The sequence below is a fragment of the Athene noctua genome, chromosome 1, assembly GCF_965140245.1.
Source record: "Athene noctua chromosome 1, bAthNoc1.hap1.1, whole genome shotgun sequence".
Taxonomy (NCBI): domain Eukaryota; kingdom Metazoa; phylum Chordata; class Aves; order Strigiformes; family Strigidae; genus Athene; species Athene noctua.
Window position 1 is genome coordinate 256,298,599 of NC_134037.1, and position 15,586 is coordinate 256,314,184.

The following is a 15,586-nucleotide window of genomic DNA, read 5'->3' on the forward strand; positions in this document are numbered from 1 at the left end:
CACTACCAGGCTGCTGAATCTGCTGCTCCTAAAGCAGCGCTGCTGACCAAAGCCCAAAGGCAGCTGCACAGGGGAACATCCCTGCCCAACTGCTCCCTCGGGCAGGAGCCTGGCTGCCCAGTGAAGGAGCAGTTCTGGTGGAGCAGAAGCAAAAGGAGGCACCCAAGGGTTGTAATGGAGCTTGTAAGACAGAAGGGAGGAGAGTTGACACTTGGCTGCTTAGAGGTGAGGGAGGGAAGAACGAAGAGGAATGGGGGCAAAAGGCTTCATTTTGACACAGGGAGCATGGGGCTCTGGGTGCAAGATGGGGACTACAGCAACAGGCACAGGGAGAGAGATGCACAGCAAGTCGATGTGGTAAGAGTGGTAGGGATGGCAATGGTGTCTCCAGAAGAGCCAGCCGTGCATGCAAATAACAAGGAAAGGTCAAAAAATTGCCTACCACAGGCATATTTGCTCCTGACTCCTGGGAGCCATGGACGAGGCAGCAGCTCTCAGTACACCCTCCCGAGATGCCTGCAGGGAGCCAAGCACCATCCTCCTGTGCAGCCTCCCTAAGGACACCCAAACCTCTATCAAGGAACTGTGGTGTTTCAGGCTGACCCACCACCTCCCAAGCAACTCTTCTCCCTGTATTCCTCTTTGCAAAATCAGCTTCTTTTGCAAGTTCAACGTGATCACATACCCATCATATGATCAAAAAAACAGCCGTGCCACATCAGGTGGTAGGAAACACTGCCATTTCAGTCACATGAGGCCCAAGTGCTGGGCCACGGGGTGTGCAGAGCTGGGGGCATGCAGCTTCTCACTAACTTCAACACTGGTTATGTGGTTTTCTCTATTTAAAAAAGAAACGTTAAATAACGTCAACCCATGTTGCATAATTAGCCGTGGAAGCGCAGAGCTGAAGTTGCCAGCTGAACTGCTTTGGCATTACCTCTTCACTTACACTGCGTTAGGACTTTATGTAACAAATACGTACAGTTTAAACGCTCAGTCACATTCCTGGCGTTCCGTCACTACTGAGTATTACTTCATTTATGACTCCAGATGGCTTATTAAAAACAAGGACAAAAAGTCACTTTTTCAAGCAGCAACTGTTTATTATTGGGAAAAACATTAGGACTTTATTCTTTCTCTTACATATAATTGATTTGAATAAAAATAATTTAAAAATTTTAAACTTTTTATATTACATGAAAATAACTCGAAACAACAACTGTGACTTTTGAAAGCAAGAAAACATAGACAAAACTGTTGTTTAGCTGCTGAGATGTAGCACTTGGATATTTTTTAAACTCAGATAGAGAAACAATCACAACTGTCATTCCAGTGAAGAAAATTAATCCATCTATAAAATATCCTTAAGTTTGAGAATGGTATATAATTACATTAGAAAGTATTCATCATATAATGTGTGACTTCTAACATATTACCTAAAATATATAACTTCTCAGACTTTACAAGGTCAAATATTTTAGACCATATTCCAGTGGAAAAACACTACAAACCTATTATGATCCTTTTAAAGTTCTTGTTGAATTAACTTTTTTTTCCTTTTGAGGAATTTTAATATAATATTTCAAGCAATAAAATATTGCATACAAACTAGCTTGCAGAACTTTATTCACACTAACTTGGACAACTGCTGTTTTTAAAGGACAAAGCACCTTTAGTAACAGTGATAAAGCATCCCTGTTACAGTAGCTGATGAGGAAGCAGATTTTGTGCACAGATTGGTACATTTTAATGATGTCTCTCTAAATCTGATAAAAATTACTGCATATTCGGCAAGAAGATATTAAACTAATGGGAATTAAAATATGCTTAAGGCTGGGGTAGGATTACAGTATTACAAAGATTCTGTTAATTAATCCAATTCATACTATCTGACAAAACAGATCTGATAAAACGCTGATTTATTTTTCTTTTTTCTTTTTAAAATACATGCAACCTACTGCAATTTCCATTCCCTGGCTTGCCTCGTCTCTTTTCAGTTGAACGTGAATATAGTTTGTCTTTTCATTAAGTTCTAGAGTAATTGTCCTGGTTTTGGCCAGGATAGAGTTAACTGTCCTTGGGCTGAGAGGGAGCAGAGCTGAAGAGATGGGTCCTGATCGACCACTGGACCACTCCATGTCATGTGATGTCAAAGCTCAGCATACAGGCGGGTGGTGCTCTCTCACATACGTTGTTTTGTTTTCGGTTTCTGGATCGGCTACCCGGTTTAGACTGCTATTATTACTGTTGGTTCTGATAGTAAATTTTTTATTTAACCTACAAATTTCTTCTTTTTTGTCCCTCCCCTATTTCACTGGGGGGGGGGGGGTGCGGGGAGAAAACAACTGGCCATGTGGCGATTTGCTATCAGCTGAGTTCAAACCACAACAGTAATGAACACCATTCAGCATCACCTGAATGGATTCTAACCAAAAAAAAGCCCCCAAAAGAAAAAAAGCAATTAGCATATCAAGGTTTCGCTTTAGAACACTGTACTGGGTCTGGCTGAGCTGGAATTGGTTTTCCCCTATCGCAGCCCTCACGGTGCTGTGTTTATGTCGGGAGCTGGCAGGGTGTTGGCAGCACCCTGGGGCTGTGGCTGCTGCTGAGTGGTGCTTACACAGCACCAAGGCTCTTCCCGACATTTCCCCAGTGGGACGGGGTGGGCAAGATCTTGGGAGGGGACACAGCCAGGACAGCTGACCCCAACTGACCCAAGGGATATTCCAGACCACGTGATGTCTGCTCGGTGTAAAGCTGGGAGAAAGGAGGAAGGGGCTGGGGTCACCCTTGGTCCTCCAAGGCAACCACTACGGTATGGGAGCCCTGATTCCTGAGAAGGCCCAACACTGCCTGTTCATGGCAAGGAGAGAATAAATCTGTTTGCTTTTTTTGCTTCTGTGCGTGGACCTTTGCTTCACTTTGCTTATATTAAAACTGCTTTTGTTTTACCAAGTATTGGTTTGGGGTTTTTTTTTTCCTCTTATTTTCTTTCCCCTCTTTGCCCTGTTGAGAAAAAAAGGGGGAAAGCAGGGGAAGTGATAGAGCAACTTGGTGGGTACCTGGCATTTAGCCAAGGTCAAACCACCGCAAACACAAACTATTATCTGCTGAAATACTCAGGGTAAAAATGAGATGGAATTTGTGTAGGTAGTTATTTGCACTGAGTACCATATTAAATTTAATGTAAGTGTCCCAGTCATGGCTATGTGATGGACTGATGGAAAAACACTCTTCACCAAGTACAAGGAAAAAATACTATTAATACAATCATCAAAACTGTTCTCTTGTAACAGTCTAACCTCAGAGGTCAGGTCTCTTAAAGGAGGCTGGAAATGCTGGCTGGCGTTGCAGCTTGACAAACAACCCAATGCCATCTAAAATGACAATGTCAAGCCCTTTAAAAATAAACATTTAATTTCAGTATATTTTGGGGGATTTTTGTTTTGTTTTGTTCTTGGCTTTTTTATTTTTGTAACTGTCTGCTGTTTCCAGCACCATCTCAGAGGCTGGAACGTTTCATTCCTTCCTCTGACGATTTTGTCATTTTCCACTTGGCAGATACTGACCACCACACCCCGCTGCTCCTCACAGCACAGCACTCACCACTGCTGCCTTCTTATTTTCCTTGTCTGTTATCTGTATCGTCAGTGGGATTTACAGCCCTGGAATGTGATTTCTGAATTAATACACATTTTCTTTTCCTAAGGAATGCCTTACTTTGCAACCATAACTATGTAAAAACACTTTAATTTTGAATAATGAGCGGGCGGTGGCTCTTTTGAGATAAATCAGTGATGCAGTTTAGAAAACCAAGGAGGCATTTTCACCCGACTGCAACAGTTTTAAAATTAGGTAAAGTTTTGGACCTAAACTATGCCATTTGCCTTCCTTTGCAGATTAAGAATTACTTTTAGTTTTACCAAGAAATATTCTACTGGTATGAACTACAGAATTTTTGAAATTATTACGCATATTTACGTTTTACTTCTCTAAATATATTACTCATTTGTTTAATTCATTCAGGAATCTACCATACTGTCAACCAACTATAGTAATCCAGAAATATTTTCTGGGTATGGAAGGGGCTTAATCACTAAGCCACACTTTCCTGCAAAGCTTCAGTATTTTGGATTGGTAAAAAGCATTTCTCATTGAAATAATACTGAAGTGAAGCCCAAGCCCTCCTCCATATATAGGACTGTTAAGTTAATTAACTTTTCAGGACAAAACGCTGATCACATTCAATGACAAGATATACTGTTGTTTTCAGGACAGCTCCAGTGGTAGCTCTGGTGGTACAACTGTGTATCTTGGGTCAAGCTTAGGTGTGAAATCCTTGAAGTTCTTAGATGCTTCAGTACCAAATACATCTAAAACTTTCCTGTTCATGAGAGCAAACCTGAAAAACAAGGCAGTGAACAAATTATTCATTTACTTTTTTAAAAAATAAAATTTTAAAAAAGTATTTTAAAAAATTATTAATATATTTATACAATTATTAAAATCATTTCACTTCATGAAAGACTATCCAAAACTTTGAAATACAGGCTTCAGCCTGCACTGTTTAGAGAATACAATTTTTAAATCTTGAGCAATAAAGATTACAAAAATAATTTGACAAATGTGATTAACAGTGCTTTGTGTAGATATACTTTATATAACACAACTTGTGGAAAGGGGGGAAGGAGAGAGTTCTCTTCTACTTTTAACTTCATGAAAAAAGTCAAAACAAACGTACTACTCTTCTTTCTCACCCCAACCTCATAAACTCTGGCCATGCCTGCCCAACTGTGGATAACAATTTTATGTTACAATCTATTACGTTACAATCTATTTCCATCTCTTTAGTCTTCAAAATTGTTGAGTGAAAGACCTATGAAATCCCAAAAGAATCTGCCTCTATGGAGAAAGTGTCGAAATTACTATTACACAGCTTTACTTCAGATAAAATAAATGCGTAGAATAGAATTTCTTTTCCCTCCTCTCTTTCAACTAAAGTAACTTAAGGATTAGCACGAGAGGGAAAAATGCAGCCAAAACTGGACATCTGCACTGACATCATCCCCGTATCATGTTTGTACGGCCTCAGAGGTTGCCTGCAGACTGCCTCCAGGCATCCCAGGGAAAGCTTCCCACTACATCTAGCAATGTATTCCGTCGCCTCATGTCCAGCTAAGAGTGTACTTTGCCATGGGGGGTGTAGATTCAACATCCTCCAAGGACCGGCCTCTGATTTCACTTCTATTTTTACAGTCTGGAGAGCTCACTGACACAACAAACGTTACCTTTTATAATCCCACTCATAAACTGATCTACATCAAGCTTTGGATGCCTTGTTTCTGCCACATAATACATCGGTATAACAGTGTGCGCCTCATTAAATTGTATTTTTATAAATCAGTTACAGCAAAATCTATTCTAAAAGGTAAGCATTTTAGATACCTGCAGCAATAAAAGTATCCAGTACGATAAAAATATCCAGTATGATATTACAGTGCAAATTTATGTTTATAATCAGTGAATATTTTTCATTAGTTTTCCAAGAAAAAAAAATACCTTTCCCAACTGAAATAATGTCCCATAAAAAATTATTGAATATTCAGAGTATTCTAGGAAATATTATGACATTTCTACTAATACTTTTAAACACATATTAATACCATGCTGTCAGCCACTGTACATATTGATTTCTTCAACCTGCATAGTTGTTTACCAGATACTTCATATGCCACTCAAATCTGAAAGCATTCCAACCTCCAAGTGAACTAAAGATAAAAAAAAACTTTCAAGAAAAACACTCCTCTGCTGGTCTTAACTAGACTTAAGTCTTTGCTCCTGTCATTAGACTAAACCTAGCAATGACACTTTAGTAGCAAAGAACTTCAAGCGGACTGGAAACCATTTGAAAAACAACGTAAATACTGAGAACATTAGCCCATACATACTCCTCCTACAGGTCTGCTGTTGACAGTGAGTGACACAGAAAAGTGAATGTCATCAATGACATGTTTAGACAAGCCATAACCGAGCCCTGATTACATACCTGCCCTTTGTTAGTCGTAAAAGAAATTTCCAGTACGAAGGTCTCAGGTTCTGAACTTCCATGACAGCCTGCAGGGAGAGTATCGTGTCAGAGCCAGCTGATGGCATCACGCAGAAGTTTCATTTGCTACATTACATTGCCAAAACCAGTGCAAGGATAGTTATGGAAATATATATACACATATTTTAATTTTTTTAAAATCATCTCATGATTCACGGACAGAAAGCAGCTCTGACCACCTGCTGATGTCCAGTGCTACCAGCGGACAAACCATTCACAGCTGAATTCAGTGCTGCATATGATCACCATCAGCACAGACTGGTATTTCTAGAAGTCTCTTTCAAAAGTGGTGGTAATTAATTCTGATCTTGTTGAAGACAAAGCAACAATAATTCTTATATTCCTACACGCATGATTTTGCATTTGTGGATGCCAAATTTACCTGCTCTTTTATCCCTCACTCAATCTGCACTTTGTGATCCATAATTTCTTGTAGTCATCTTTATCTTAAATAACGTTATATACCAAAATCCTTATCTTCTCTCTGTTCCATTACTTTTCTGGGTCACTTATAAATATAGTGAATAACAAACATCTCACCATAGATCCCTTTGCTAATTTCCCTATTTTTCTCCCTCCCAAACCTAGTAATTTATTTCCATTCTTGGGCCCCTTTTCCAGCTAGTTATTAAGTAATGAAAAACCCATTCCTCTTTTCTCATATTAACTTTATTTCTGTTAGTCTCAATGACCCCGCCGATATTATTTTGGACATCTCAGTGCTGCAGACCTTCAGGAATATTCCAAGTATTAAAATATCAGTTCACTTTCATACCAGAATTAGAGATATTCCCAAATACATGGGAGCAATGAGGAGGAGAAGTGGAACTTTTCTGTTAAGCACAAGACAGCAGGAGACTGCTTTAGTGTAATTGTATATTTTCTTTATTGAGTGGTACAAAAATATATTTCATTATGAAAAAAATGACATTCCAGTAGATTTAGAAAGGGGGAGATGTAGTGGAATAATGTCGAGCAATTTGGGTACCAATGAGAAGGATGCAGCTGATAAAGGGACTGGTGGTGAAAGCATGTAATTGACTTGGAAAGGGCAAAAGATGACAGCTACAGCTTGTTTCGAATAGAAAACTTCAGATTTCCTTGCTAATTTTTTGCAGTCTCTTTCAAACAGGCAACTTGAATTCAAGTTAGCTGAAAGTGAAAAAATCCAGTTCGTTTAAAAAACATAAAACAGTACAATCTGTTGTTTGTCTCCTTGAGAAACAGTCCTTTCATACACTTGTGAAAGTCCAATGTATTTATATTCATCATCTGGGTCAAGACATTTTGTGATCCTTTCTGAAGAATTCAATGCTTTGTAGAATATATTCAGTTATAAGCATGTAAGAAGTTATAGAAATGATCTTCCCGCAGCGACACTCAAAGCAGGATTCAGGAGCCCCAATTCACAGCATCTTGCCAGAATCACTACATCATACCATCTTTTCTATATCACTCTATCCCTGTGCTCCTCATTTAATTCAACATTTGACTTAAACTAGAACTTCATGTTCTGTTAGAAGGCAACATACTTACAGCCTGAAAGCATATTGATGTAGAAATGGCATAGATGATGCTGTCCGCATGAGGAAAATAGGGAACTTTCCCTGCTTCAATGCCTTTGAAGTATATAGTCTATAAAATAAACAAGAAATGCTGAATGAAACGAAGTAAACAAAGTACCTTTTTACTTTTTACCCTTTCAAAGTAACACGTCAACCTTATTAAACTATGCTTGTATATTTTTGTGTATGTCCACAAATGTGACATTGACTGAGATAGCTTATAGAAGTTATCCAAGATCAACAGAGTAAGAGGCTATTAATGTATAGAACAGGACCTAGCAACAGCTTAGGTGTTAAAGGGTAGTACGGATCTTAAAAAAGGGAAAGCTTGCTACATTAAATTCTTCATTTTAAAAAAGCAAAAGAACAATGCAGTAACTATTCCAACAAAGTGAATATTCACTGTTCTTAAACAGCTTGAAATCACATACTTTTCTTTCTGAGAAAACATGTAAAGTTTATTTTCCTGAGCACAGCTTGACCTTCCAAAGCAGCACACGCCTCTTTGGTCAGTTACCCTTGGCTTGCGTAAGATGATAGAAGTAGCAAAAATAAAAAAAAAAAAAAAAAAAAAAGAGAAAAGAAAAGAAAGAAAGAACACACAGCACTTTTCTTCTTTGACTGCAGCCACAATGTCTCAAAGTCCAGAGAAAACCATCAGCAATATAATATTGTTTTTTTACAACTGGCGTTCTAAAAGTCAATATGGATAACTCAGATTTGTTTTTATGTAATGCATATGTGAACTACCTTCAGAGCTTGATCTAGGATTACAAGGAGCAAGAATAAACAGAGTGTATCTCCCTTTTCTATGTTTAATTTTAAGCTTTAAAAAAAAAAGTTCCTTCTTTTTATATTCTTTGAAATGAATTCTCCCTGGTAATGGAGGTGGATAAATATCACTAGGGAATGAGGCCCTCGAGGTCTGCAGGAGAAAGCTTTGTGATTCGGGGATGATGCGTAATAAGAGAACGCTCTCAACTTATTCCAGTGGTGGCGTTGGGGAAATAACCATGACTAAGTCCCAATTTTATGGAAAAATCACAGTAAGAAATCAAAAGGTGGTTAGCAAAGTATAATCAACATACCCAAACTCTACTGACTTTTTTTTTTTTTTTCCTTTGGCTTCTAATTTTAACAAGTTAGAAATAATTTGAGACTGAAAAATGGTAATTAGAATGAAGTTCGTTGCAAAACTGGGGATTCAATCAGTTGAAATATAGTGACAAACAACTCCAGCTACAGACTAAAGCCTAAGCTATTTTGAGTTATCTTAGACTGTTGAATGCCAAAATTATGGAACAAAGGCAGGAAGTTAAGCTGTAGCTTTTGGCAATAAATCTGCAATTAAGGACTAGTTTTGATTTACGTTTCTGGCAGAACAGACTTTCTTGGAACTTTCAGATTTAAAAAATCTGCAAAAGCTACAAAGCAAAGGGCTATGAGGAAATTTAAAAAAATCATGAAGACTATACATGGAGACCAGTGGATAAAGGACTTTTAAAATGAGTTACAGAAAAGAAAATAAGAAAGAAATGAGACCACAGAACGGCAATGCCTCTTGGCATACATGTACTGAAGTACACCACTGCCACACAACTGGAATTATATTATACTGGAATTGTTTGACAAAGCCTGTGAAGTTAATTTTCTTTTTCTGCCTTGAAAAAATAGATGAAATGAAGAACTCTGTTACGAGGGTAGTTTCTTACCTCTACCAATTTGGACACCAGATACATAGAGATAGTAGTACTTTTGTAAAACATCATAGAAATTCCTGCTAGGCATCCTGTAACAATTAGAAAACAAAAGTATTGTTAAGATTGTGATTTACTGTTGCTGTCGCAGTATGTCAGCTCAACAGACACTGCATAAGACTATGCTTTCTGTTGCTACAACAAAGTTCAGTGATGTTCCTCTGCTGCCCATTGAAATATGTTTTTTGTCATTAAAAAAAGTTTTGAAACCCTGAAATAAATCTGTAGTTCAGTGCTCAGGAGCACAGCACTGAATTTTCTCTCTCTTCCCACAAGAAGAGAGACTCTCAGGTTTCAATACATGATAGATAGCACAAACAGCAGGGAAGGGCCTGTACCACCACCCAAATGTCATGGCAAAAGGGTCCTTCCTTGGAGCCAGTGTCGCCCATCCTTTCAAACGTGTACTGTCACGTATGGAAGAGTCAGTATTTGAACCTCCCATTCTTTACAGTTGGAAAATAAAAGACAAGTTTGCATTTGTGCACACCAATCATATATTGTCCTTGATGCTGATCGTAAAAACCACACCATTTGACTGAATTTGCCTTATAATTTTAATTGCAGCTCTTTCTTTGAAGCTACTTTCAACACCGCCATCACTTTGATGCAACCTTGACAAACACAGTCCTATTTTCATCGCAGAAGTCTGAACAGGTTACAGGAAGAGAGGCAAGAGAAATAACTACAGAGTCCCAACAGAGGCAATATAAACTTCTTGTCATGGACTCACCAGCTACAAGTGCATGAAGCTCATCATCTAGGTTTCGTACCCAACGCAGGAAGCAACTAGTACCCTGTAGGTGAATAGAGAGCAGGATCAGCCATAGTTATTTCTCTTTCATTACACAGAGACTGGAGATATCCCTCTATAAACTAGTAAAGCGCACAGTATGTATTAAGAGTGTAGCGTGATAATACCCCTAATCCACAGTACCTGAAACATTTCAGTGTTTTAATTAAGTTTTCCGCTACCATTTCTTTCAAAATCAGAGAGCAGATCAACCTAATTTGAATACCAATCTAACTCCAAAGCTGATCTTGAATTCACATCATCTTTATTTACTGTAGTTGTCTAGACTCTCCTACGATAAAGTCCGTTTTCAACTACACACCAAACACCTTGAGATTTTTCCATACATCCAATGAATTCTAGAACCAGGAAAACACATTAATCTAAAAAGTTAGAACTGCGTATGATTAAAAGACACAGTAAAACACATAATAACCTGTTTGTTGATACAGACAGTACACAGCTGTTCAGGCCAGAATGGATGTAAGTAATTGTGGCTTAGGCTGCATTAAAATATATTTCATTTGGATGACTGCAGATTACCAAATGATCCAGATTGTTCAACATCTGCCACATCTTTTGCATTGTTTACTCAACTGTTTTGGAAATCCATACTTTGTCTCCAAATTTTACCCCTGGTAAATTTCTCTTTGCTTCTAAATGGTTCAAGATCTGCTTAGTAAGGCCAAATCCAGCAGCGATGGGAGAACATTATATAACTCAGTATGACAGCATGTTGATGTTTACATTGAGATATGTGTGTCAGCTTCTTAATCCATCTAATATATGCTTTTCATGGAATCAAAGAATGATTTATGTTGGAAGGGACCTCTGGAGATCATCTGGTCCAGCCTGAAGCAGGTCTAACTAGAGCAGGTAGCTCAGGAATTTGTCCAGTTGAGTTCTGAGCAACTCCAGGGATGAAAACTACGCAGTCTCACTAGGCAGTCTGTTCCAATATTTGGCCACCCTCACATGAAAATTGATTTCCTTATAGCTCTTTGTATTTCAGTTTGTATCCATTGCCTTTCATACTATCACTGCACACCTCCAAGAGGTGTAGGTAGCAATAAAATCTCTGAACCTTTTTTCTCCAGCTGAAAACCCTGTTCTCCCAGCTTTTCCTCACACACCATATGATGCAGTCCTCAAATCATCTTGGTGGCCCTCAGGTGAACCCACTCTTGAAGGACATTAGAATTAAATAAGAAATCAAGGAATATCTGTGTCCAAAAATGGACACATTACCAGAGATGTGATATCAATAGCGATTTTACAGTGCACATTTTTATTAAATAAATCACTTGTAAAGCCATTGATCCATTGCAGTTATGACAGACAATTTTCCTACTCAAACTTGTAAATTAATTTAAAAAAGGAAACCAGGCTACCATGGCCAACTTATTTTCTGCAAAACCATATTTGTTGACATTAACAGTCAGGGTAAGACAAAATATTAATAATATACCTACTACAATCCTACATGTCATTTTGGACTGCTTTTAGGGACATGACACACCTTTTTTTATAGCCATCCATAAAGCAATTCCTTTGGGTTCAAAATGCATCAAGCATTTAATTTTTTTTTTGGCTGTGGTCCAAACTTTTGGAATGACTAGAATCTCTGCTGCTCTACATACTTATTTCAAACTATGAAATAAAATATAATGCAACCCAAATCTGTGTAAGTTACAGAATGCAAACAGTAACAGAAAGGAACATAGCATCACAGAATCACTTAGGTTGGGAAAGACCTTGAAGATCACTGAGTCCAACCATTAACCTCACACTGCCAAGCCCACCACTAAACCGTGTCCCTAAGCACCACATCTACACGTCTTTTAAATGCCCCCAGGGATGGTGATTCAACCACTGCCCTGGGCAGCCTGTTCCAATGCTTGACAACCCTTTTGGTGAAGAAATTTTTCCTAATAACCAATCTAAACTGCCTCTGGCACAACTCGAGGCCATTTCCTCTTGTCCTATTGCTTGTTACTTGGGAGAAGAGACTGACACCCACCTCACTACAACCTCCTTTCAGGTAGCTGTAGACAACAATAAGGTCTCCTCTCAGCCTCCTTTTCTTGAGGCTAAACAACCCCAGTTCCCTCAGCTGTTCCTTGTAAGACTTGTGCTCTAGACCCTTCACCAGGTTTGTTGCCCTTCTCTGGACACGCTCCAGCACCTCAATGTCTTTCCTGTGGTGAGGGGCCCAAAACTGAATCCAGTATTTGAGGTGCGGCCTCACCAGGGCCAAGTATGTACTTAATAAAGTATAAATAAAGGTCAGAGTATGTCACCCTTGTAAAATGAGTATCTATAGAACTAAATTACACTTTGCAATTGGAGCTTTTAAAAGACAACAAAATCATTTCAGTTTTTGCAATTTAAATACTTTTTTTCTCTGAAGGCTCTTTTCTTAGAGTTTGAGCAAAATTTCAGTTTTCAAATAAACTTTGAATAGCCCATTTGCACTCTGCCATCAAAAATTGTAAACTATAACCCTACAAATTCTTGTCTCTCAATCTGACTGAAAGTGAAATGCTGTTTTGCTTACAAATAACACCTGGGGTTTTTTTTTAATTTTCAGTAAGTAACGCTTACCCCAAATAATTTAGAATTATTTTAACTTTGCAGAGCAAGTAATGTGGCAGTTGAAAAATGACACGTGTGATTAAGAGTATAAAAGTGCAAAAGCCACTTCAGCACTGCACTATGCAATATATTCTGCCTTAGGGTGTATGCTTCGTCACATTCCCTTTTGGCATAAATAAACATAATTTGATTAATTCCAACAATGCTGTATGAACGCGTATCAGTTCACAATCTGTCATCTTATAATGGTGCAGAAGGGTAGATTTCCAAATGGTAAACGCAATGTCTCCTCAGCTGCACATGATGTATGCTCTGCAATCTGCTGCTATTTAGCGTCAAGTAAGAATTCCAGATATTTGAGCCAAAAAATCTGCAAGTGCCTTCTTTCTGGCAACACTGCTGCTACTGCAGTCACTACTCGTGTCTGCACTAAAATGTTTTTGTGTACCAGCAAGCCCCTATGAGATCTGAATTCACTTTCTCTGAAGTACTCCCTATCTCCTGATTTTGATACCATGCTGCAAAATCTATCTGGTTTATTCAGAAATGACAGAAAAAACACACAGAATGGAAGACTAGTTTTCTATTTACAATCTGATTATTGCAAAACTGTAGAATGTGTCAGTGACATGCAGTAGCAAACAGCATCGGTAATATTAAGCAACTAGACTTTTTAGCTCTTCATGATATTCTGAAAAGTGAAATAAAACCCATGGAATTCGTCATTTCTGTATGCTATAACCTTACTTTGTATATACTGACGAAAGATCCCAGAAAAGCTCCAAGCTGGAAATTTTCCTTGTTGTAGAAGAGGGAAAGTAACCGGGATGGTTCTGTAAACAGATGCCGGAAGGTGGATGGAATCCGAAGGCAACACTGGATCAGGTAACCGATGCTAAACATCCTAATGAAGCCCTAGAGAAAAGAAAGAAAGATTTTGTGGTAAGAAACCACAAATTCATAAAAAGGAAAAGCAAAAACGTCTATGGAAGTACTTATTTTTTACATCAAGCCATTTAAAACCCACTCTGCAGATACTATGTAAAATGCATGCCCATTTTTAACTCAAGACCAGGTTCTTTTTCCTCATTCCCCTGTAAAATAGCAAAGGCAATAAAATCATAGACGATTGACTCTCCTTTAATTTCTGTGAGTATCTTAAAGGCCTCAAGGGACAAACTCTACTTCTGCTCCAAAATTCTGTCGTTTGAAATAATCCTGATGACTTCATTTCCAGGTTACTGACCAGCTTTCAACCACAAATGGGTATATAGAGAAAAGTAATGCGGTGGAAAAAAAGAGCACTTCTACACTCAACTGTCTGGAGAAAGCACTAAATGAGGAAAAAGTCCACAAAAAATAAATTTCAGAAAGTGTGAGAATTAGAAATTGACCCTGATGGCCTGGCACATGCTCACATACTTTCCCTCAACCAAACTGGAGGCTGTGATGCCTGCAGCAAAGGGCGAAACTGGAAGGGAGACTATGTGCAGAGCTACTGAGAAAGGGTGACATGGGTTCCAATGATTTTTTCTTACTACTCCACCTTGGACACAGATCTGCTTTTTCATACCACATCACAACACCGCACTTTGACTTTTTCTTTCCAAATTCATCTCTCCAGTTTCTTATAACTTTCTCCAAAGCCTCCCATCATTATTCTTACCCTACGGCTGAACTTCTCTAATCATTCTGAGTAAAATCTATCCATTTTTTGATTCGAAGACACATTATCTGAAAAATATCTGTGCAGTTAACACTGGCAAATAAGACAGTCACCCACTGCTCATTTTTGTAGTTCATTTTTCAGAAGATACTCAGGGACACCAAGACAATCTCATTTACAGGGTTAACTGGCAGAGGATTTCATTGAGCAGCCTTTCAAATTCAGAAACTCAAAGCATTTTTGTCTTCTACAGGACTTTATAATGCATTATAAAGCTCATAAAATTTTATTGTGGTTAAACATCCAGTAATAAACTCTTCCTGAAGCAATTACTCTCCCTGCTACTCAAGATGTGGTTTATGAGAATCAAGTGGAAGAAAATATATTGTGTCATCTAATGATCCAGTAGCTATGAAAGAAAAATTTCCACTTCTTCATCTGCTCTCTTAGGTATGTAAATTGTACATACTGAACAGCTAACAACCCAGTGTTTTCTGATCATGTAATGGAACTGAAAGGTATGCAAGGTAGGCAGAGATGGAAATGAACTGTGAATTCTGTGTAGTTAAAATGTAAAAATTAAGATGAGCATATATTCACACTTAAAATGAAGAGGTACCCTGGTATAAAATACATAGCCCGCGTCTTCCAAAAGTTGAGATGATTATGATACCAGGTTCCATTACATAAAAAAGGAAGTCCTAAAACCAGCAGTTATGAACAAAGTCCAAAACAAGAGAACAAACAACATTATGTTATGTTTGACATTTTCATCCAGCTGTAGGAAAGGTTAGTCTGATGGAGTGAGGAACACTACAGTAGGAAACACATTCTAACTGGAAACACTCAAATATATCTGTGATCTTTTTTTTATGATAGCCTACTTAGAAATGCTGAATTGAAGGATTGAGGCTTAGCTATGATGTGCAGCCAAACAGCAGTAAGTAGTGCACAAAATCTTTTTATTTAGCTCATTACATCAACCAGGTGAGTCCGTATCACACTTATAGGTATTTTTCAGAGTCAAAGAAAGCATTACATGCACAATATTGTAACTATTCTCTTCCATAAAAAGACCTCAAATGATAATGGAGGTAGAAAGCA

General features: G+C 38.2%; 1 protein-coding gene across 2 annotated transcripts in view; it reads right to left on the reverse strand.

Annotated features, from left to right (window-relative positions):
• Positions 1-1,082: 1,082 nt before the first annotated feature.
• The window catches only part of TMEM135 (transmembrane protein 135), a 186,376-nt gene continuing 171,872 nt past the window's right edge, over positions 1,083-15,586 (reverse strand). For both annotated transcript variants that reach the window (XM_074917568.1, XM_074917559.1), the window contains 6 exons: positions 13,564-13,731; positions 10,162-10,225; positions 9,384-9,460; positions 7,643-7,741; positions 6,047-6,114; positions 1,083-4,402 (listed from right to left, as the gene is read on the reverse strand). In XM_074917568.1, coding sequence (XP_074773669.1) covers positions 4,270-4,402; positions 6,047-6,114; positions 7,643-7,741; positions 9,384-9,460; positions 10,162-10,225; positions 13,564-13,731 — 609 coding nt within the window. In that variant the 3' untranslated portion in view covers positions 1,083-4,269. The remainder of the gene's footprint in view (positions 4,403-6,046; positions 6,115-7,642; positions 7,742-9,383; positions 9,461-10,161; positions 10,226-13,563; positions 13,732-15,586) is intronic.